Here is a 21780-nt window from a genome sequence, read left to right on the forward strand (position 1 = left end):
GACTTAAACCCCGCCGTACGCAACGTGTTAATTTTTGCACCAAAAAACGCATTAGAGCTGATGGTCTGGCCAGGTCTTATTTTCGGGGAAACACGGTAGCTGTCTGAGCACTGGTTTGAGAAGGCTGCAGGAAAAGGTGTCCTGACCAACTAGCAAAGTCTCTTGGAGGAAGGACGGGTAGCCCGTTTGTCCCCTCTGGCCCAGGCCTCTAAGATCATTCGTGGCTCACCTTCGCCACGCCAAGACCGTAGGTAACTGTGAAGAGACTGACAGGAGGCAGCTCGGTGGGTCCGGAGTCTGTGGACAACAAGGACAGCTCCACCAAGCTTACCTAGGGTTTGCCCCACAGGGAGCCTCGGGGCTGTGGCTCAGCACCATGGAGAGCTCCCGGGGAGCTGGTGGGAGGGGCTCGGGGCCTAAACCCAGCACTAGCATTAGCGCAGCTCTGCCAGATGGCGGGGGACGCTGACCCGGCTGCCCTGGAACCAGGGCTGGATGGCTCAGGGGTCATCCTGTGGGTGCTGCTCATTCTGCGTCTCCATGAATACGGTCAGCCACACTTGGGGGTGGGGGGGTTGAGTGAATCTTGGGTGCATGCCTGCTGCTGGCGCCTCACCATGTGTCTGCTCCCTCAAAGCCCATGATGGACCGGAACAAGGCAGCCGAGCTCCCCAAACTGCAGGTTGGCTTCATAGACTTCGTGTGCACGTTCGTGTACAAGGTGAGCATGCCTGGGTCACAGGCAGAGGAAGGGACCGGTGGGGTCACCTTACCGCCCAGCACCGCCCTGGCACCGGTCCTCCTCATACCTGTACTTACAGTCGGAACAGTGTCATCCCAAGGGGAGGCCACCACCCCCTCGTCCGGTCCCGGTCAGTTCTTCAGAAGCACTACGTGCTTTCCCACAGGCTTTCTACCTCTCGATGTCCTGGCACTGGCCTTGAGATCTCGCCTCAAATGCCCCTTCCCCACAGACCATCTAGGGCACCCCCACTCATGGCTGACTGAAACTTGTCTGCGGGTGCACTTGTTTGGTGTCTGTGAACCCTGAGAGGACAGGGCTGGGTCCACCTGGCACAGCTGTTCACCCAGCAAACACGTGGCGTAACTGACAAGTGACAGTTGGACACTGACAAAGACTCGGACCAGGTGCTGTGGCATCACAGCTCAGGCACTGCGGCGGGTCTGACTGCACAGCCCCTCCCTGGTGAGGCCCCGCGTGCCCAGCGGCTGCACTCCGCCCTGTCACAGGGCTGTGGGGGCAGCCCCCTCTCCCCGAGAATGCCTGGCTGAGTGAGGTCACCCCTGAGTGGAGCGGTCCCGCCCCTCCTCAGCCCTCATGCAGCCCACCCACACTCCCCTTTACCGAAAGCCCAGCTCCTTCCTGCCTCTACAGCGGGGCTGAGTGCTGGGGAGGAGGCACGACCAGGATATGCCAGGATATGCGTCCAGCACGTGTCACAGGTCACAGCCCCCCCGCAGCGCCCCTTCCCACGCTCCACAGCTTGTGTGCACGTGTGTATGCGTGCATGCATTAGCATGTGTGTGACGTGTAAGAGACACGGGAGGAGCACAGGACCCACATGTCTGCCCGTCTCCGTAGCCTTCTGCCTGGGGTCTCCCCTCTGCAGTTGGCACATTGTACTCTATTCTTGGGGTCCTCACCCCCCACCGCCATGTCATAAGCTCCACGTTGTGACTTCAAGAACACAGACCCACGCCCTTCCCCCTTCTCAGGGCTTTGCTGGGAAAGTGACCTCACAGTGGTCCTTCCTACTCCTGCCAGGCACACCCCCTCCCCAGGAGCATTTGGGGGTGCATTCCGACTTCTTGATTTCCTTTCCAGGAGTTTTCCCGGTTCCATGAGGAGATCCTGCCCATGTTCGACCGACTGCAGAACAACCGGAAGGAGTGGAAGGCCCTGGCAGACGTGCACGAGGAGGTGAAGGCCCTGGAGCAGCAGCAGCAGCAGGAGACAGCGGCCAAGAAAGGTCTGGGCCCTGCTGCGCTGTGCTGGGACAGGGGCACGGGTTAGTCGCCAAGTCAGTGTGAAGGCACAGGATTAACCAGCAGCTAATGTAGAGCAAGGGTGGGTTCCTGACAGCCCTGTGCTGGGAGGCCCATCCCAGGGGATCTGCTAACAAGCCTGCACTCAAAGGATGTCCTCCTGTTCCTCCCAGGAGGAAGTAACAGTGTTACTGTGTAACGAGGACCAAAGCCCCACTGAAATACCATGAACGCTCAACAGCCTTTCTGTTCAAACACCAGTTCCCTCCCAAGAAACTCAGACTCTCCCTACATTTCCATGCCACCCTCACAATCAGCAGACAAAAAAAGTTAACAGAGCTAAAGGTGGCCCTCCCTGCACTGTCCTGTTCACCCTCCCTTCCGGGAATGTGGCCACACTGTGACAAGTCAGCACACCCCACGTTGAAATGCGTGACCTTTTTTCCTGGTTTTTGCTTGTGCTGGATCACCTCAATGGGGGACTTTTGTAGTTTTCCTGCTGTAGGGAGGGAACCAACGTAGAGGTTTCAGGGTTGCGGGAGGCCAGGCCTGAAAAGTGGCACCAAGGGCAAAGAAGAAAGGCTGAGGCCCCGTTAATAGGCTTAGGCTGACCTCTGACCCTGCCCACCCCTCCACAGGGCTGGTAGTGGACATGGGGAAGGGAGCCCAGCTGGTGCACACAGCGCTCACTCACGTCCTGTGTTCTCTTGCAGTTGGCACAGAAGTTTGCAATGGTGGCCCAGCACCCAAGTCTTCCACCTGCTGCATCCTGTGAGCCGGCCACTGGGGCCTGATGGCTCCCTCACCTCACGCACACTCAGATTCTGCCTCTAAGCATTTGCTACAAGAGGTTAAGGAAGGCTGACAAAGTGACTAAAGACATTTTTGGATACTTTCAATTTTTTTTTTTTTTTTAAGGTTTGTGGTTTTATAAACTAAAGCCAACTACAAGTAACTTCAAAAGTAGCCTACCTTACACTCCCTCTTCTCCATCTTTGGACACAGAGTGATCAACTGAGACTGTGAAGTCTCCGAATTGGCTAAAAGCACTGGGCGAGAAGGTTCAGTGCACAAGGGAAGATGGGTAGGCATGGCTTTCTCCCATCTGGGTTAGGACAAAACGTGACCAGAAACTTAGACTAAAATAAAGAGGAAACAAGTTGCCCTTTTTTCATGTGGTGAAAATGATGGCAGAGGACACGTGGTATGTGCCCAATCGGAAAATTCTGCCAGAAAGGTCAAGGGCGTGGTGTTGCTCTGAACCACTCACAGGCACAGTGGTCAGATGGGCCTTACTGCCAACACCTATGGTCTGCCCTTTACAACGGAGGGTCCCCTTACTGCAGCAACCATCTGCCTCCAGTGGCTTAGTTTGTGAGCCACAGTCACACCCAAACCGGGCAGCACAGGACTTACACTGAGACTCACACTGAGACTGAGACTTGAGAAGGGTCCTAATAATCTGGTACAAATGAAGGATTTTAACTCCCAATGTGAGCTCCAAGGCATTTGTTCCCAACATTGAATGACAACCCCACGGGAAACTCCTTTCAGCTTCAGGTTGAGGCCAGTCGTTCTAAGGCCAATTCAGGTGCCACTGAGGCCCACCCAGAGCTACCAGCAGGGGTGCGGTGGGGGTGTGCCATCTGGTAAGGAACAATTTAGTTTCCATTTCAGTGGTCAGAGACCCTGGTGACAAGGTCCTATGACTGGGGCCCATGCTCCCCCAGTTTCAAGGGACTCAGTGCCAACTGACTATTCTAGACGAGACCTCACCAACCTCACAGGTGTGTTCACACAAACCTCACCTGAACCAAAAGCAGGGCTTTCAAGTGCTGATATATTGTGCCCCATTTTCACATTAACTCAATTAACAAATGAAACTAGGACTCAAACCCTAGGAAACTTGCACACAGCTGGAAGCAACAACATTCCAGCACCAGGCCTCAGGTTGGAAGGGTGCAGCCAGCTCGGGCCAAACCTGGCTGTCCACTCAGGTACTGAACAGCTTATGGAGTACCCCAGCCTGGTCGTCAGGAGGCCAGAGATCCAGGTCTCAACTATAAGGGCATCAGGACCCCCAACATGTGTAGTACCTGCCCCCTGCTCTGGCCGTCCAAGGGTCCGGGCCAGCCATGTCTCCGTTACAAACTGCACTCTTTGGGGCTCCCCACCTGGATGCCCCAGAGAACAGGTAACAGTTTCTGTGCTTCCCCTCCCCCACATCCTGTGTCTGAAAACCCCTCACATCCCCACTGCGCACACACACAAGACAGAAAAGCAGAACCAAAGCGTCACAACACAGGAAGCTTTATTCGTCCACACTGCTTTGGAGGAAGGTAGGCTCACTTCAGGATGCTGTCATCTCGGGCTGAAAGGTCAGAAGACGACGCGTGCGTTATTACACGCTCAGGCAGTCCAAAAGGACCACTTCAGGTTTTCGGTGTGAAACCAGCTATTTCTAGTTCCAACTAAGAGAACGCCCCACTTAAACTCCCTCACCCTGCCAGCTCCTCCGGGAAGCTGCCAGGGCAGGAGGGGGAGGGGTGTCTGGTTCTGGGGCCTCTGAGGGAGACCTGGCCAGTCTGTATTTCCAGACAGCTAACCTCCTGGGCCTACCACAGGCAGTGTCACCATGTCCCCCCCCCAGGACGACCCACTGTGCCAGGCGGGATAAAAGGAGACCACCTCCTCTACTGCGGGAGCACTTGGGGCACCAGATGCTTGTTTCTGAAAACCTGGGGAGGACAAATCTGTTAGAGTCACTAACAGCTGTACCTTCTGCCAACTCTCGCTCGATCCGTTTTAGCTCATCCTGCTTCTTTTTCTCCTCCGCGGCTATCCTCCTCTCCTCTTCTGCCCGAGGTTTCAGGTAACCTGTTTAAGGAAAGCAAGAAGGGAAGGGCTCTGCATGAACTTGACCGACACGCTGCTGAGAGCAATGTAGCCCCACGCAGTTATCTGCAGGTGCACTGTGAGCCCTGACGTGCCTGCTCTCAGTTCTCCGTTACCTCGACGTAGGTCAAGGCCTGACCTTCACCCCTCAACAGGGAGCCCAACCCAGAGGGCAGTTCCAGGCTCCCCGCTGCCCCAGGCGCCCTGCCGCCTCGCGCACATCCCCGCTCGCAGTAGCAACAACCAAGGGCTTTGCAGCTCCCCGGGCAGTGCGAGCAGCACAACGCCCTTCGCGTCCGGGCGCCGATCCCGAGTCAGCCTCCCGCGCCCGCCCCCTCTCGCCAGTAGCGCGTTTACTCCGCGGGGTTTACTAGGCGGCACCGCAGAGCCCAACAGGCTTCGAGAAGCGCCCAAAGCGCCCACCCATCGGCGGGGTCGACGGCGCGGCTGCCCGCGGTCACTCACTGTAGCGCTTGGCTCCGTAGGCCACGCCGAGGAACAGGGCGGAGTAGCGGCCGAGCTGCGGGGAAAGGGCGGTCAGAGGCGGCGGGGCGGGACCAGGGTCCGGGGAGTTTCGCAGCGCGCAGTGGACGCAGGAGGTGGCTCCTGGGTGGGGGGGGGAGGGGATCGCACGCGCGGGGACGGGGGCACGGGGCGGGGGTCCCGGGCTCGCACGCGCGGGCGCCTACGCGGAGCCGGGCACCGAGCGGCGGCCGCGAAACCTGGTTCACCTTGATGAGCGGGGAGACCTGCACCGGTGGCACCATCTTGTCCGTGACCTTCGCACCGGAAGAACAGTGTGGGGCGGAACAGGACGCCACAAAGCCCCGGAAAGCCCCTGGAGTCGTGCAGGCGTACCGGGAAGCACGCATGCGCTGTCGGCGACGAGCGGACGCGGATTTGGCGCCCCCTGGCGGCCGGAGGGCGAATGGCGCCCGCACGCTCCGGGTGCATGTGACGTCACTGGGCACGCAGTCGTCCAGTGCGCGCGGCTCTTGATCGGCTGCGCGTGCGCGACGGCGGGTTTAAAGCGGGGCTGGTCGGCTGGCGCGGGCGGTTTCTCCGTGGTTGAGCCACTCGGGGGGTCCCACCACGTCCACCCCTGCAGGCCCTGACGTTCTCGGGCCAGGCTGAGCGTAAATCGAGGCCCGCACACCGTTGGGCCAAACATTTGAAAAGTGTAAGTCAAGCTTCCTAAGTGCACCGCAAAGTGCGGTCTGTCCTGCGGGGGGCTGTCCGGTCCCGGCGGGGAAGGAGCTCCTGCCGGTCCGGGCCCGCGGCCGCCCCCTGTCAGCTCCGAGGACGGCCCAGCAAGTTGGCTGGAGGTTTGGAGCAGGGAATCCGGGGTCTGGGTACTGAGTGTGCCCCGAATGCAGTGCAGCCCCCCGGGCAGGCCCTTCCCCAGGCCTCGCACACTGGAGGCGGGTGGCCGCGCCACTCCCCTCTGGACTCAGACAGGTGGCCTCAGAGCCCCCTCCTGGGACCACCCCACCTTGGGTGCCCTCTCGGGCCACCCTGGAACCCCAACCCAGGAGCCTCTCCGACGGAGGGGCCTTAGAGCCTGCCGCCTGCGTCTCCGCCCTCAGGAACCTGCAGTCCCAAGCTCCAAAGTCCACCTCAACGTGGGCTTCAGGGGCCACGGACCCCCAGACCTCCCACCCTCTCACTTCTGCTGCCCCCTGCTCTCGGTGGCAGGGGTCCCACCCCACTCTCCCTCAACACCCCCGGGACCTCCTCAGAGTAACCACCCGTCTTATCCAGCTCTGTGGTCAGCACTGTGGAAAGCACTGCCAGGCCAGACCCAGGTGTGGCCCAGGGATGCCCAGAGATGGGGCAGTAGTAGACAGACAGCCTCCTCCCTGTACCGGCTGTGCTGACACGTGGCTCCCATGGTAACTGGGTGTGGGGGCTGGCGGGAGGACTACTCACCCCTGAGCCCTGTGCTGCTTTGTGCAGAAGCTCCCCAAGAACCAGGGCTTGGGACTCACTAGAGTGCCCCCTCTGCTGGGGCCTGGGGTTGGGGGAAGGCCTCCCTAGCGCCCTCACTGCTCCTGGAGGAAGATGGAAGCGCTCACTGACCCCACAGGTGCAGCCAGCGCCCTGGACCAGCTGCCCCGCGGTGCTCAGTGCTCACGTGCAAGCGCACACACGTTCTTTAACAGTTGGGTAGATGATCTAAGGTGACAAACGTCTTCACCCTTCCCTGGATTTTAAAATAAACCAGACTCCTCAGCAACTGCTGCTTCCAGAAACAAAAATAAGTGTCTCTGGGGCCGAAGGTGGGGCTAGAGTGCTGGTGGGGGGACCACATGCCAGTAGCTTCCAGTGGGTGGGAGATGGTGACCAATGGAGAATGCACACACAGCACCCCTGCCCAGGGAAGACCCCTAGAGCCAGGGGACACCCACCGTGGCTCAGGGCCCAGCCTGGGGTCGGGGGGCAGGGTGGGTTGGTCCCACCTGGCTCAGGATAGGGCTGCCTGCTGACTTCCTGCACCTGTCAGAGACAGCTGTCCCTGCCGAATCCCATATTCTCCTGGGAACCGGACTCCAAAGCTATCTTTAGTGCTGTCCTCAGACCCTAGCCAGCCCCAGGAACCCTCCCCAGGGGCTCTGCCGCCCTTCTGGCCTTGCCCTTGTCAGGGGCCTTCTGAGTACAGATCCCACATGCCTCGCCCTCTGTGTGGCACCCCCCATTCCTGTAGTCCAGCCAGCCAGGTCCCTCCAGGTGTAAGCCAGACCCCACCCAGCTGTGAGCAGTGGGGTCCCCATGCTAGGTGCAGCCCAGGTCTCCATAAGTCACGTGTTCTCCCTCGTGGTCCTCTAGGCAGAGCCCCTGGAAGCCCCAGGTCTTTCCAGGTGGACCATGTCTTCAGGGTGCCTATTGTCCCACACTCATTTGGAGTTGGCAGGTGGTGAGCTGGCCCTTCAATCTCTGTGGCAGCACCTCACGGGTGCCATGTGACTGAAGGTGTGCACCCACGGAGGCAGGACCCTGCAACAGCTGCACTCACAGGCGCCTGTCTTCCAACTGTAGCAGGTATGCCCCACGGGAGCCCTGTACAGCTATGCAGCTGCCCCCACCCAGGGCCAGGTCCCCTCCCCAGACTGCCCACGGGGCCAAGGCATAGTGGGAAGACCAGGCTGAGTGCTGTCCTGGGCCTGGCCCATCTAGGGGGACCTCCACCCTCTCCTGTGTGCAGACAAGCCCCAGCGCGAGTTGGGGGCCCTGGGACTTCTCTGCCACCAAGGCAGGGAGGTGAGGCACACAGGACAAACTCGGGGAACGCTTGGTGACTGGCCAGCAGGGCCACTTATGGCAACTGCCAATCTGGTAAAGGCGCCATTTTTTTTGGTTCCTGCAGCCGTCAGGCCCTTGGCCCACGTGCAGGTGGCCCTGGGGATGCATAGAACCCAGGGCAGGCTCCTGGGTGGGGGCCGGTGGGCAGGTAACTGGGAGGCTGGGGGCACTGCTGGGCGGGGCAGAATGGGGACATCTGAGTCACTGCTGACTGTCAAACCTCACTCTGCAGTTGTCTGGTCCCCTGGGTGGCCTGAGCTTGTCCTTGTAGGGAGTGGCAGCCAGAGTCTGAGCTGTCCTGGGGGACTGGGCAGGAGCTTAAGACAGGCGACCTGGACAGGGAGGGCACAGACCGTCCCATCAGGCAGACCCAATATGGTGAGTGTGCAGCAGGCAGGCAGCTGGGGAGTGCGGCGCGTGTAAGTATGCACGCGTTGTGTCATATATGTCACAGGCATGAGGGTGTGTGCGCACAGCTGAGTCTGTGCTCGTGTGAAGGTGGATGTGTGCCGGGGACTGGGGGAGATGTGGGCCCCATTGTTGCCCCAGGGACAGTCGGGCTGGAAGATGGAGGGTGCTGGCTACTCAGCCCATGCACCTGCTGACCACCTGTACAGTCCATCTGCTCCCTGGACACTCAGAGACCCAGCAGGGAGAAGTTCAAGATGGGTGCTACATTGTCAGGGCCTCCTCAGGGTTCCCTGTGCTCAGCAAGCACCTGCAACTGCCCCAGCCTGGGGACCCAGGGCCCAAGTATCATGGTCCACCCATCCTCTGCATTAAGTCTCCCCAAAAGCCAGGCTGCCCCCCAGGGAGGCCCCTAGCTGGCCTGGGGGACCTTCAGCCTTGGTGTTCTCATCTCAGGCCAGCAGGAAGACCAAGAAGAAGGAAGGTGGTGCCCTCCGGGCCCAGAGGGCGTCATCCAATGTCTTTTCCAACTTCGAGCAGACGCAGATCCAGGAGTTCAAGGAGGTAAGGCTTGGCCCTCATGCTGGGAGCCCCTCCACCCAGAAGCTGCTGTCCAGGGGTCCCCGGGGCACCGTAATGTGTGGGCCTCGCTCCAGAGCCAGTAAGTATGGGTGCCCATCCCCACACGATGTGGCCAGGCCCATAGCCATGATGCTGGTCTCTTCGCAGGCCTTCACACTGATGGACCAGAACCGAGATGGGTTCATCGACAAGGAGGACCTGAAGGACACATACGCCTCCCTGGGTAGGTGCCAGGGCCCCACAGGCTGAGGGGTCCATGCCAGCAGAAGCTCCTCTCTGGTTTGATCAGGGCTGGCAGAGAGCGGCACCAGGGCCAGCCAAGGTGGGTGGCACAGCCCAAGCATAGGAGGGATACCGCCATACAGGGGGCCCAGGCATGAGCAAAAACCAGAGGCAGGTCCTGTCCCCAGCTCAGTGCAGCCTGTGTCCTGCCTTCCCCCACCCCTTCTGGGGACATGCTTTTCTCAGCATGTGACCATCCAGCCCCTGGAGCTGGGAGGACAAGCTGGTTTATACCAGGGCCTTCTGGGCCCCCTTATACCCAGGTAAGCGGATCACAGCTCTGCCGCCTTCTCAGCAGCCCACCTCCCTGGGGCTCTGGGTTTGGGGTTCTGCACCCACTGCACTGGGGCCAGGTGTCCTCCCACTGCTCGCCTCCCTCCCTCCAGTCTCCCCAACTTTGTGCTGGGGTCAGCTGGAGAACACTGACCAGTGCACCAACAAGGACAGGAGTGGGGAGCGGGGGGTCACCCCTGCCCAGTGACCCCGTGTTGGTGACAGGCAAGACCAACGTCAAGGACGAAGAGCTGGACGCCATGCTCAAGGAGGCCTCGGGGCCCATCAACTTCACCATGTTCCTGAACATGTTTGGGGAGAAGCTGACTGGTGAGCCCTCAGGCTATGCACCTACTTGTTTCCTAACAATAAGCACAGATGTTTCACGTCAAAGTCCAGACTCTCAGACCTCTTGAGAAGCCCCAGGGCCCGCATCGGTGGCCCTCCACCTCCCGTCTGCCCCTCACTCACTGAGTGCTCAGCGCCTGAGAATAGTACCCTGGGGGGCACTCGGGCTGAGGACACAGGGTGGAGGGAGCCCCGGACAGAGTGGCACTCCCCTGCTCACGGCCTCTGTGGGCAGGTACGGACACTGAGGAGACCATCCTCAACGCTTTCAAGATGCTGGACCCCGAGGGCAAAGGCAGCGTCAACAAGGACTAGTGAGTGTGGCCACAGGCACCGCCTTCACACGGGTCTTGGGGACACCAGGCCACCCCTCACACCACCTCCGCGTGCCCCAAGACCCCGAGTCCCTCAGGGTAACTGAAGGCTGAACCTGTCCTGCCCACTCAGACCACCGCTGGGTCTGGGGGCTCCTGGGCCCAGCACTGGGGACGGGCATATCTGGCGCCCCAGCACTTCCTCTGCACTCCCTCAGTCACCCTGTGGGTGTCAGGAAAGGCTCCTGGTGCCCAGGGTCAGTTAGGGTCAGTCCTGACTGGGCTCCTCCCTCTGTGTCCTCAGCATCAAGCGGCTGCTGATGTCCCAGGCCGACAAGATGACCGCTGAAGAGGTTTGGCCCCTTGGCCCCCACCACCTGCTTCCCCCACGGCCCTCTGGGAAACCCATGCACGGCCCACAGGACCCCAGGAGCTGCTGGGGGCTGTGCACTTGTGGGGGACACTGCATGGTCTGGCCCCAGCCTCGCCTCTCTCTGCAGTGTCCCCCCTCCCACTCCCCAAAGCACAGAACCAGACGGGAGAAAGGTGGAGTTCAGTGGCTGTAATTCGCCCTGGGGACCCTTTGGCTTCCTCCCCCAGCCTGGCCTGACTCCCCGCTCCTGCAGGTCGACCAGATGCTCCAGTTTGCAACCATCGATGCAGCAGGCAACCTGGACTACAAGGGGCTGAGCTATGTGCTCACTCATGGGGAGGAGAAGGAGGAGTGACCGCTCAGCCGCCGCTGGGGCTGCGGCCACGGCAATAAACCTGAGTCCACACACCTGCCTGCGAGTGTCTGTGGGGGCATCTGCCGTGGGGCCCTCCTCCTGTGTCCCCCTCCCAGCCCAGCCTGGTCCCACCTGCTGTCCCCACCCATCCCAGCGCCCAGGCTGGGGGTCTGGTAACTCAGCGACCGGACGCTGAGAGGCTCTGGGCTGGGCTACTTCACACCTGTCAACTCCACACTCAGCCGTGCTGGGTGCCCTCAGGATCCCCAGCCCGTCCAGCGCCCCCTGCCTCTGCACCAGCCACCGTTGGTGTGGCCTGAACCCTGGGGCATCCTGCCAGGTCAGTGGCAGCTTGTCCACACAGCATCTCCAGCCCCAGTTGTTCCTGGGACCGTCCTGCTGTGTCATGGCATCTGTGGGACACTGATACCTGCTCAGGCCCGGCCGTGGCTGGCACAGCAAGGTGATTAGCGCCTGCCTGCCCCACACCCCTCCCACCCCCAGGATGGCTTCTCCACACATGACTGCTCCCTCAGCCTCTGGACCAGGGCAGGGCCTCCCAGCCCCATGCAGCACCTGCTAGGGCTGTGGGGACTGAGGCGTGGCCTCAGGGGCTCAATGCTGGGCAGGGCATGTGGTCTGCCGCTGCCAGGCAACCGTCGTCCTGGATGGAAGGGCTGGTGCCGGCCTCGGCCTGCAGGCGCCGGTACGGGGTATGGAAGAAGAGCACCAAGCAGCAGCTGAAGAGGACACTCAGGCCGGCCATCAGCAGCATGGACACTGGGGAGACACAGCCAGTCTGCCCGAGGCTCATGCACAGCAGGCCGGTGCGGCCACAGAGCCCAGCCGACCCCACTAACCATGACCACAGGGTGACCCTGGAAACAGATCCCGTCCCAGGCTCCCAGGGAATGCTCAGACCCCAGTCACTGGCACCTCTCCGGTGGCATCCCCATACCCATCTCTCACTCCCTCTGTCTGTCTCTGTCTCTTTTCCTGATTGTTTTATGACTCGCACACTGGGTTTAGCGGTTGGGCTTCTGTAAGGCTCTCACAGCTGCTCCCACCATGCTGACCCCGAGGCCCTGCCCATTGCCCTCTGACCCCCCCCCCGTGGGTGCCCACCAAGGACAGCATGGAGGGGAGGCTGCCAGGGCTGGAGCCAGGTGGGGCCCAGGCCCTGCGCTCTCAGGGGTCCCCATGGGCCAGGGCACTCACCTCTCCAGTCCAGTGGGTCCAGGCCATCCTGGCAGGTGGAGAAGGATGGCTGTGCTCGACGCACGGTCAGGGTGGTCAGCAGCAGCATGACGAGCATGCCCTCGGCCTGCCTGCACAGCCACCAGGCCCTCAGTCCCGCCCCAGGCACTGCTTGCCACCCACAGTGCCAGCGGCCATTCTGAGGGCAGCACACGGCTCTGGTCAGTGTGGGCCAGCGGCCTGCCCAAGCTTGCATGTCGGCCCTTGCAGAGCACACAGGTAACCACAGTGTGGCCTGGGCTGGGTGAGGGCAGGGTCAGTGGGTCCCCAGGGGAGTAGCGGGGGATGGACACTCACCCCAGCACGAAAACCAGGCCTGCGGCTGCGCCCTCCCCCACTGGGAAGGAGCACTCGACTGCCAGCTCCATGGCAACAGGTGCCACCGAGAAGCCGAAGAGCCCAAACAGTGAGCAGATGGCGGCCAGGGCAAGTGTCTGTCCCTGCAGCTGGGACACCTGGGAAGCGAGCCGCATGGGATGGCCGTGAGACATGCTGCAGCCCTGGACACCCAGCCCCGCCTGACCTGCCCTGGCCCATCTCGGCTGAACCCAGGATCACCCAGCAGGCAGGGCCTGGGCCCGAGAGGGATGGCGTCTGTTCCGGCCAGGCTGCCAGCTGCCCACCCCACTCCCACCCTGCAGGGTGGTCTCGGCTCCAGCGGACTCTCACCAGGGCAAAGGCCACGCAGACCACAGAGGTGAGACAGAAGCCGACCTTGATGGCTTCAGTGAAATGCTTGGTCCGGTCCACGTACAGGCCAAGAACCAGTGCCCCCAGGATCCCGAATGCGATGAAGAGGGCCCCACAGAGGCCTGCAAATTCCTGGGGGAGGGGAAGAGGCCAGGGGTACACCGTCACCTGGGCACCGTGTCCCCAGGGACCAAGCAGGCTGTGCTCATCCTCAGGACGTATGTCATCACCAGGGAGCACACTGGGAGGTCACTGAGCGCGAGGCCCAGGAAGGACCACCCGGAAGGGGCATTGCGCTGTTGGCTGTGTGCGGGGCGGGGGCACATACGTCCCTGCAGGTGCCTCTTTCCTATGTCACCCCCATCCCAGGACTCAACAGTTGCTAAGGGATGGGCCTGGTTGCCACAGACGCCCCTCAGTACCCGAAGAACTGGGATCATGCTGAGCCCAAACCCCGGGGCTGATGCCACACAGCAGAGGACATGGCCAGAGATGGTGTGAGCAGAGCAAGGCCCTCCCCTGCGTCTCCACATGTCAGAGTGGACCCTTCGTTGGGTGGGGCAGTAGGAAAGACAGAGAAGCAGCACACGAAGTCCCAGCAACCCTTGGCACGGCCACCACACCTCTACCTGCACGAGCCTGGCATTGCAGCAATGCCTGTCATAGGAGGTCACCCTGTCCAGGTGTGGGGACCCAGGGCTAGGGCATGTCATAGGCTGCTCCATACCAGGCAGGCAGATGGCCTGTGGGGGACAGGCTCTCAAGACATGAGCTTCCTGGGCCCCCTAGGCTGGGCCCACACTCACGTTGGAGTAGCCGTACACACAGAGGACCTGCGCCAGAAGGGCCAAGAAACTGGAGAAGATGCCGACTCCGCCCCCGAAGCAGACTGCCAGGATGACGTAGGCCTTGTTTCTCACGAGCTGCAGGGGAAGGCCGCTCAGTCCAGGAGTCCAGCGCGAGCCCACCCCTCCCATCCTCCCCAGATCCCACAAAACCCACCAGCTTCAGCCCATCCAGGAACTTCTCTGAGGTAGAGTGGGCAGCACCAGCGGAGGGTGGGGTTGGAGGCACGCTCTCCCAGAGGCATGTGGTGGCCAGCAGGCAGGCAAGGCCGGCAGGGATGATGTAGGTGCCCAGCTGGGGAGACAGTGCGCACACTCGTGTGTGCAGGCATGCGTAGCCCCTCGTGCACACACAGGCTCCCCATGCTTGTTGACCACCCACTGTGCCTGGGCAGACACTGGTGAGCCCGGGGAGTGGTGGACCTGCCTTGCTCTGCTGCATCTGGGACCCCAGCTTCCAAAATGTCGCCCAAAGATGACTCCACAGTGACAGCCGTAGCTGCAGCCCCAGACTCACCCAGGCGACTGCCAACTGGATCCCTCTTCCCCCACCGTGAGTGCCCCTCAGTCACCACAGCACCCCATCTCTCACTACACCATAAACCTAGGCCCGGGCCCCCCACTGACCTACCCAAGGAAGCCCTGGTCCTCTGCTGGACACTCTGGCCACAGCCCTGCTCCCTGCGTGGTTCTGGACCAGATTGTATCACTCTTCCTCTGACACCCCCAGAATTTTCTTCACGCCAGTGCCACCCACACCCCACCTAGGCTGACTGTTCCCCTCGCTCCGTGGCACACTGGCCGCTGGCTGCAGCCCCCACCCTCATTGTGTCCACTCAAGACCTTTGGGCTCCCCACAAATACCCACTACATCGCAGGCTCTGCCCCACCAAGCAAACCACCACCATCTTGGTGCCTAGACCCACACCTGATACCAAGAAGGTGCCCAGTACTGGCAAACTCGGAGAAATCCACGCACACATGTGTACTCACCCTGCAGCCACAAAGAGAGGCAGGGTCTCACACACACACACACACACACACACACACACACACACACACACGGGTGTGGACACACATGCATGCTCAAGCCCACCAGGCACATACACACACCACAAAAACGTGTACATATACACCACACATCACACACACACACCGCACATGTGTGTGCACACATGTACACACACGAGTGCACACATGCACATGTGTGCACACACATGTGCACACGTGTGTACACACCACATGTGCATGCACACCACATGAGTGCACACATGCACACGCTACATGTGCACACATGTGCGCACACTGCACATGTATAAATACACCACACACATGCACACACCATACAAACATGTATGTGCATGCACCACACATACCATGGACAAACGTGCCCACACACCACACATGTGCACACATTCTACATGTTCACACCACACACATGTGCAGACATACTGCACACACCCCACATATGTGTGGATACACCACATATCACACATGCATACACACCATATACACACATGTGCACACAAACACCACACACACATGCGCACACACATCACACATGCACACACCACAGACACATGCTCATGCTGGGGCACCCCACGCACTCCCTCACCATAATTAAGATGCCGTGTTCCTTCTTCACCAGGGCAGGCGACAGCACGTTGGCCACCAGGATGCCTAGGGGGTTTGCTGGATGGATGAATGGGGACCCGTCAGCCCAGCCATGGCCATGCCTGGGTCCCCGCCACAGGTGGAGCCCTCCGCCCTCCGACAGCGCAGAGGCGCCCAGATACTTGCACTAAGTTGGAGGCAACTGCCCACCTCACCCCCAACTCACACATGGTGCCGATCATGTTGGCCGTGGCTCGCTGGTGCTCAGGGAACCACACGGCGGCCAGCTTGGCAGGAGAGAAGATGACCAAGGTCTGGGCCACAGCACAGAGGCCCTGCCCGCCCATGAAGAAGGCAAATGGGGCCTGGGTCCCGATAGCTGTGCTCGGCAGGGCACGCAGCACACTCCCAGCAAAGTTCAGCCATGCACCTAGGACGGTCTGCAGGGACAAGGTCAGGGGCACTGCCCGGCCAGCCTGCACCCCCTCCTGGCACCAAAACCTGCCCTGCACTGAGATGGGTCTGCCTGGAGACCCTGGTCTGGGAGGAGGCGCTAGCTCTCGAGCCCACACTCGGGTCCCCCCTGTCCCAAAGCAGGCCCTTGTGTGGGGTCTAACTCACCGCCCAGCGGAGCCCAATGGAGTCCAGAACCCAGATGGCCACCACGCCGAACGGTATGGACACCACAAGGAAGACCAGAGAGAGCCAGTTGATCTGCTCGGTGGACAGGAGGAAGTGCTGGGCGATTGTATCAGCCACGGGTGCAAAGCTGAGCCATAGCTGTGGGACACATGCTGGTGTCAACTCAGGGTGGGCACCATGGACCCCACAGCCGCCTGCTGTCCTGGGCTTGGGCAGCTGACCAGAGAAGGAGAAAGTGCCCGCAGTCCCGTAATGGTTGGGGTCTTCCCCTGGCCACCCTTGAGGGAGGTTGCCAGGTGGGGGTCAGACAGCATACCCGGGCTGTGGACCTGCACCATCCATGCAGGTGTGGACCTGGGGGCAGCCGGGTGGGCAGCCACCCAGAGCTTACAAGGCCACCAGCCCCACCAGCCCTGAGCATCCAAGGTAAAGGACCCGAGGGCTGTCAGTGGGACCTGTGCTGTGTGACAGGTGGGTGCGAAGGGGTCTAGAGCAGGAGTACAGCGCTGGAGCCTGGGGAGGTAGGAAATGATCGGGAGGAGGGGAGCCAGTGGCTCTGGCCCGAAGTTGCAAGGATCGCCAGGCAGAGGATGTGTCTGGGGAGACAGCAGTGCCTGTGCTGGGTGGCCAAGAGGCACAGAGGAGCAGGTTGGAAGGGGTGCTTGGCGAGGGGGCGGGGCAGAAGCGGGCCCCAGAGGCACCTCCAGCCTGTCTGTGAAGTCCGTGATTTGAGTCCCAGGTGGAAACACCTGGATTGTGTGCTGGCCTTGCCCGAGTCCAGCTGACATCCCAATGGGAGACCCAGGTGTTTGGGAGGTGAGGCCCCCCCACCCCCACCCCCCACCTTCCCACCCTCAAGTGGAAGACATTCCCAAGCCATAGGCAATATTAACTGCTAGGACTCAGCTTGCAGACCTCCAGCAAACAGGAGTGTGGCCAGGTCAGTGGGGGAAGGCTTCCTGGAGGAAGTGGGATACCATCTGATCCCACTGAGGGGTGGGTGGGTGGGGGACGGGAGGGGCTGGCCCAGGCTTGCTGCAGGAGGGAGGAGGGAGGTGGGCCAGGCAAGGACCATAGCCGAGGGTGTCACAAATCAAAGTTGATCACTCCAAGTGTGAGAGGACCCAGGAATGCAGGAACTTGCTCAGGCTGTGCCCTCCGTGGTGGAGGCAACAAGATCCAGACTTCCTGATTCAGAGGTCTGACCGCAAACCCTCCCATGACCATAAGCTCCGACACAGCTGTTGTTTCTTCCTTTTTTAAAGGGCAGAGCAGGACACAGGTCTCCCAGGCTCAGAAAGAGCCCCATGCAGGCCTAGCTGCTTCCTGCCAGCTACGTCCAACACACAGACAGTGTGGTGTCTGCTTCCCAGCGTGCCCTGTGGGAAGCCATCCTTCACTGGCCTCTCCCGTCCTTCCCAAAGCATGTGGCCTGCAGAGCAGAGATGGTTCTAAACCATGCAAGGCAACATGGGGATGACAGTTTGTACCCACTGCACAAGAATTCCCTTTGACCTGCTCCCAGCCTTGCCAGGCGCCATGTCCTTTTGGGCATGTTAGCAGCTGCCCCACATGCTGGCTCTGGCCCAGACCTCTGGGCTGTCTCTTTGGGCCATTTGGGGGTCACCCCAGACCTCACTCCAAGCACTGCTCCATGTCACGTTGCCCTCTCAGAACATGGGAGTCCTGGTCACTCGGATACAGATGGAGTTAGCGAGGAGCTAAGTGGACTTGGCCAGGGCAAGCTTGGTGGCCAGTGCTGGGCCCACAACAGTGCTCGGTGACACTGCTTGCTCCACGATGACTTGTGCATAAAAGGGGAGTGCAGCAGGACGCTGCCCCCGTGTCCATGGACCTTCTCAAGGCACTTACGATGCCCTTCCACTCAGACTCATTGAAGCAGCTCCAGGGGCCGAGGGAGGCTGTCTGCATCCTCAGACCGCTTCACTCAAAGCCAGTTCTGGCTTGCCAGTGTCTAGACACAGACCTGGGGGCCAGGCCACAGCCGTGAGCCCCGCAGAGAAAAGAGGTTTCCGGAGTTGGAGCCGACCCCAGGCCCTGTCCCAGCACAGGCCTGGCTCTCCACATCCAGTCCCGCAGGGATAGGAGGAAAATGGAATGTATGGAGTGATGACCAAGAGTGGCTGCTGCCAGAGGACCACCCAGGCGGTATCTGGATCGCCCACGCCTGCCAGCCCATCCCTGCTTCCTGACAGTCCCTGGCCCCACGGTGGCACCTCCCCCAGCTGTGGGTCCTGCTGCCAGCTGCAGCTTTGCATTCGTGACTACATGGCAGCCAAAGGCTGCCGGACCAGTCCTGGGTTCCATGGGAGGTAAGTGATCGCATACAGGCTGCTTCAGGCACACTGTGCAGGTGACACCACCAGGGAGGGGAGGCGTGTGGTGGCCCAGGGCAGCCCTGTGGGCAGTTCTGCAGCCTGGCCCCTGGCAGGGGTCCAGGCGAGCATCAGGGACGGAAAGGGTGACTCCAAGACCCTGAAGGGTTCAGGACAGGCGTCCCCAACACCTGTCACTGTGGCATGTGAGTTATTTTGAGCTGAAGGCAATCAAGGCCCTAGAAACTCACGAGAAACTTTTACTTCTCCCTTAAAGAATTTAAATTGGGGCCTTGCTCATAATAAGAGTTATCACCAGAAATAACTTTATGTCCTATCTATAGGGCAGGACAGACTTCTCATCACTGGACATCTGCTCTTGAGAACGACCTTGCTCCCTTGAGAAGCCCCAGGCACCTTACCTCATCCTTAGCTCAGAAAGTCATCTGTACCTCACTTTGTCTGTCTGTCTGACTCTCAGGGTACATATGTACATACGTAATTACATTTAGTTACTTTGTCTTGTTGTTCTGTCTTATGTTGATTTCATTATTAGGCCAGCGGGAAGAACCTAGGACAAAGGAAAGAGTCCCTCCCGCTACCCCTCCCCAAGTGCCCGTCCGAGACATGGGGGTGGCACAACCAGGGCTGGGGGGGGGTTCCCTCACTGAGCCCACCCGTGTGTGGCAGGCTGTGGGAAGGGCACAGCCAACAGGGCACTCACGGGTAGGTCTGGGGAGAAAGAGGTTGGGGGGCTGGGCCCAAGTAGCTGGCAGACTGGGTTCTCACTGGCTGGTCCCCTGGTCCCAGGGCTGTGATGAACATGGCTGAGTCCCTGCCAGCAGTGGAGGCAGTTCTAGAACAGGTCACGGGGTCACTTTGGACCCCAGCTGGGGAACTATGGAGGAGCAAGTGGGTAGGGAAGGCCTCCTTGAGGGAACTCAGAAACCCAGGAGGGCGCCCTGGGCCCAGGTAAGCACCAGGAGAGCCCGCTCAGGGGGATCGGGGGATCGGGGGATCGGGGTGGGCGCTGGAAAGGGAGGGCGGGAGCCAGGTCCTGGAGGCCTGTCCCAGGTGTGGGGTTTGGCAAAGGCACTGGGAGGACCAGAGTGCTCAGTGCTCCTGTTCTGTCGTGTTTCCGGAGAGGGATCCCTTCCAGCCATCTTAGGTCACAGGACCTCCTCATCAGCGAGGGGACACCAGCCCCTTTACTCCCCGCGGCAGCCGCAGCCGGAAGGGGCTCCTGTCCTGGTGCTTCCACACGGGCGTGGTTGCAGTACTCGCCATGCTGAGGTCGCCGACTCCCCCACCCCTGACGTCCCACTGTCCCGCAGCGCACGCGTGCCCTGGGTGCACCTGGGCAGTGGAGGGGCGGTCCGGGGCTCCGCGCTGGGGCCCAGCCCGTGCCCAGCCCCAGGAGCCCGGTCCCCTACCGTGGCATTGGAGCAGCTAAGCAAGCTGAGCACCAGCAGGAAGACCCAGCGGCGCGCATAGGCACGGTAGCGGAGCATCGCGCCCAGGGCCGAGGTCTCAGCGGCCCCAGGCGGGTCCCCCGTCGTCCCCGCCATCGCCTGCCACGCACCGGCTGCCGGCTCAAGGCAGCTGTGTGTGGGCCGGGCCGCCCGGAGGTGGGGCCCGGGCGCGCGGGGCGGGCACTCCGGGTCACTCCCCGCCCCAAGGGACGAGGTGTCACCGCACCGCCCGGTAGGAAAGGGACCAGTGGTGAAGTTAGACCCTGCCCCGTCGGCCAGGATGGAAGTGTGTGCCACAAAAAACCGGGACAGAGTTCCCTGCAGAGCAAGCCCAGCCTGGGCCTCTGTGTGGTCCCTGCGGTGGACACGCCCACGTAGCTGGGGGCAGGAGGGTGAAGTCACTCTGCCCAGCAGGGAAGCAGGAACTAGGGGGCAGGATTGGTGCTGGCGGGGGAGGAAGGTGGAGGCCCCGGCCGTCCGGTCCTTCTGCCCAGGGAAACGGAGGTGCCAGAGTGCTGAACCTTGGGCGGGGGCGGGGGCAGGCAGCCTCCCCACCAGGTGGTTACCTGCAACTTACAGCTGAGAAAACAGCTGTGGCAGAGGAGGGGACAAGGCTTCTGTTGAAGCTGGGCAGAGCTGGGCTGGAAGGCAGAGGGGGTATCAGCTTGTCTGTCTTCCACAAGAACACCCCTGTGGGAGGGCAGTCTCCTCTCCAGCTTCCTCCCCACCCAGCAGTCTAACTCTGACATATCTCTCCCTGCTGCCCAGGGTAACCCTTCCTGACCTCCCCTGTGATGCCTTGTGCTCTGGTTCCTATCCACCTCTGACTCTCCTGCTGGGCTGCTGGAGTCCTCCTCCCCCATCCCTGGGGCTCTTATGGGGAGCACCGGCTCCACAAAGGTCACAGGATCTATGGGATCTGTGTACACCAACACCAGGCCTGTGCGAACCAAAATTAAAGCCACCAGTTATAGCTTCTTCAGAGAAAATTAAGTACTTGGGAATAAAGTTAACAAAATGTACACAGAACTTTTATGCTAAAAATTACACAACGAAAACCTGAAAAATGGAGAGACATACCATGTTCATGGATTAGAAGATTCAATGCAGTCAAGATGACAGTTCTCACCAGATCTACAGGTCTAATACAATTCCTAACCAAAGGTTCTTGTAGGCATAGACTGAGAGAAAATATTTACAAACCAACAAAGGACCGGTATCTAGAATATATAAATAGTCCTGAAGACTCAACAGTAACACAACAACAACAAAAAAGTCCACTTAGAAAATGGGCAAAAGACATGAAGAGACACTTCACTGAAGAGGATATACAGATGGCAAATAATGCAGACGGCTAACATCACTAGCCATTAGGAAAATGCAAATTAAAACCACAATCAGGTATCAATACATGCCTTTCAGTATGGCTTAAAAACAAACAAAGAAAAACAATGACATTCAATGCTGGCGAGGCTGTGGGTAACTCAGTCACTCCCACATTGCTGATAAGATTGTGAAATGTTACAGCCACTATGGAAAACAGGTTGGAAATTTCTTACAGAACTAGCATGCAGTTATTACATGACCCAGTAATTGCACTCCTGGACATTTATCCCAGAAAAATGAAAACTTATGATCACACAGAAATCTGTGCACTAACATCCATAGTAGCCCCAAACTGAAAACTGCCCAGTTCTTTCCGTGGGGGATGGTCAAGCAAGTGCCTCCACACAACGGAGGGGTGCTGGGTAAAGGGGCTGTCATACACGCAGCCACCCCGGCAAATC

The 21780-nt window shown here is 60.2% G+C and overlaps 4 protein-coding genes and 1 long non-coding RNA gene across 10 annotated transcripts in view; 3 read left to right on the forward strand and 2 right to left on the reverse strand.

The window, feature by feature from the left end:
- PDE6B (phosphodiesterase 6B) overlaps positions 1-3176 on the forward strand; it is a 44001-nt gene extending 40825 nt beyond the window's left edge. For all 4 annotated transcript variants that reach the window (XM_074319822.1, XM_074319832.1, XM_074319817.1 and 1 more), the window contains 3 exons: positions 638-721; positions 1847-1991; positions 2721-3176. In XM_074319822.1, the coding sequence (XP_074175923.1) occupies positions 638-721; positions 1847-1991; positions 2721-2782 (291 nt within the window). In that variant the 3' untranslated portion in view covers positions 2783-3176. The remainder of the gene's footprint in view (positions 1-637; positions 722-1846; positions 1992-2720) is intronic.
- A 1125-nt stretch (positions 3177-4301) lies between these two features.
- Positions 4302-5786, reverse strand: ATP5ME (ATP synthase membrane subunit e). Its single transcript, XM_019719354.2, has 4 exons — positions 5634-5786; positions 5368-5422; positions 4786-4884; positions 4302-4378 (listed from the first exon to the last, which is right to left on the reverse strand). Exons 1-4 carry the CDS (start codon positions 5772-5774, stop codon positions 4353-4355), a joined length of 321 nt encoding a protein of 106 aa, XP_019574913.2. The 5' UTR covers positions 5775-5786; the 3' UTR covers positions 4302-4352.
- Positions 5787-5928: 142 nt separating this feature from the next.
- Positions 5929-11188, forward strand: MYL5 (myosin light chain 5). Of its 2 annotated transcripts, none has more exons than XM_074319883.1 (7): positions 5929-6082; positions 9067-9174; positions 9340-9415; positions 9973-10077; positions 10331-10409; positions 10714-10762; positions 11036-11188. In XM_074319883.1, the coding sequence occupies exons 3-7, from the start codon at positions 9352-9354 to the stop codon at positions 11135-11137; spliced, it is 399 nt and encodes a 132-aa protein (XP_074175984.1). In that variant the 5' UTR covers positions 5929-6082; positions 9067-9174; positions 9340-9351; the 3' UTR covers positions 11138-11188. The 2 variants fall into 2 exon arrangements, with proteins under 2 accessions (XP_074175984.1, XP_019574909.2); XM_019719350.2 differs by lacking the exon at positions 5929-6082 and adding an exon at positions 8474-8580.
- SLC49A3 (solute carrier family 49 member 3) lies at positions 10957-20290 on the reverse strand. Of its 2 annotated transcripts, none has more exons than XM_019719347.2 (10): positions 19955-20290; positions 16165-16323; positions 15770-15983; positions 15545-15621; positions 14087-14224; positions 13891-14007; positions 13064-13216; positions 12692-12849; positions 12356-12597; positions 10957-11917 (listed from the first exon to the last, which is right to left on the reverse strand). In XM_019719347.2, the coding sequence occupies exons 1-10, from the start codon at positions 20087-20089 to the stop codon at positions 11745-11747; spliced, it is 1566 nt and encodes a 521-aa protein (XP_019574906.2). In that variant the 5' UTR covers positions 20090-20290; the 3' UTR covers positions 10957-11744. The 2 variants fall into 2 exon arrangements, with proteins under 2 accessions (XP_019574906.2, XP_019574908.2); XM_019719349.2 differs by having other exon boundaries at positions 12356-12465; positions 19955-20285.
- Positions 14005-19048, forward strand: LOC109439133 (uncharacterized). Its single transcript, XR_002136460.2, has 4 exons — positions 14005-14117; positions 14325-14482; positions 15578-18518; positions 18866-19048. It is a non-coding gene; the product is annotated as an uncharacterized LOC109439133 (long non-coding RNA).
- Positions 20291-21780: the final 1490 nt, after the last annotated feature.

The sequence above is a fragment of the Rhinolophus sinicus genome, linkage group LG02, assembly GCF_036562045.2.
Source record: "Rhinolophus sinicus isolate RSC01 linkage group LG02, ASM3656204v1, whole genome shotgun sequence".
Lineage (NCBI taxonomy): Eukaryota > Metazoa > Chordata > Mammalia > Chiroptera > Rhinolophidae > Rhinolophus > Rhinolophus sinicus.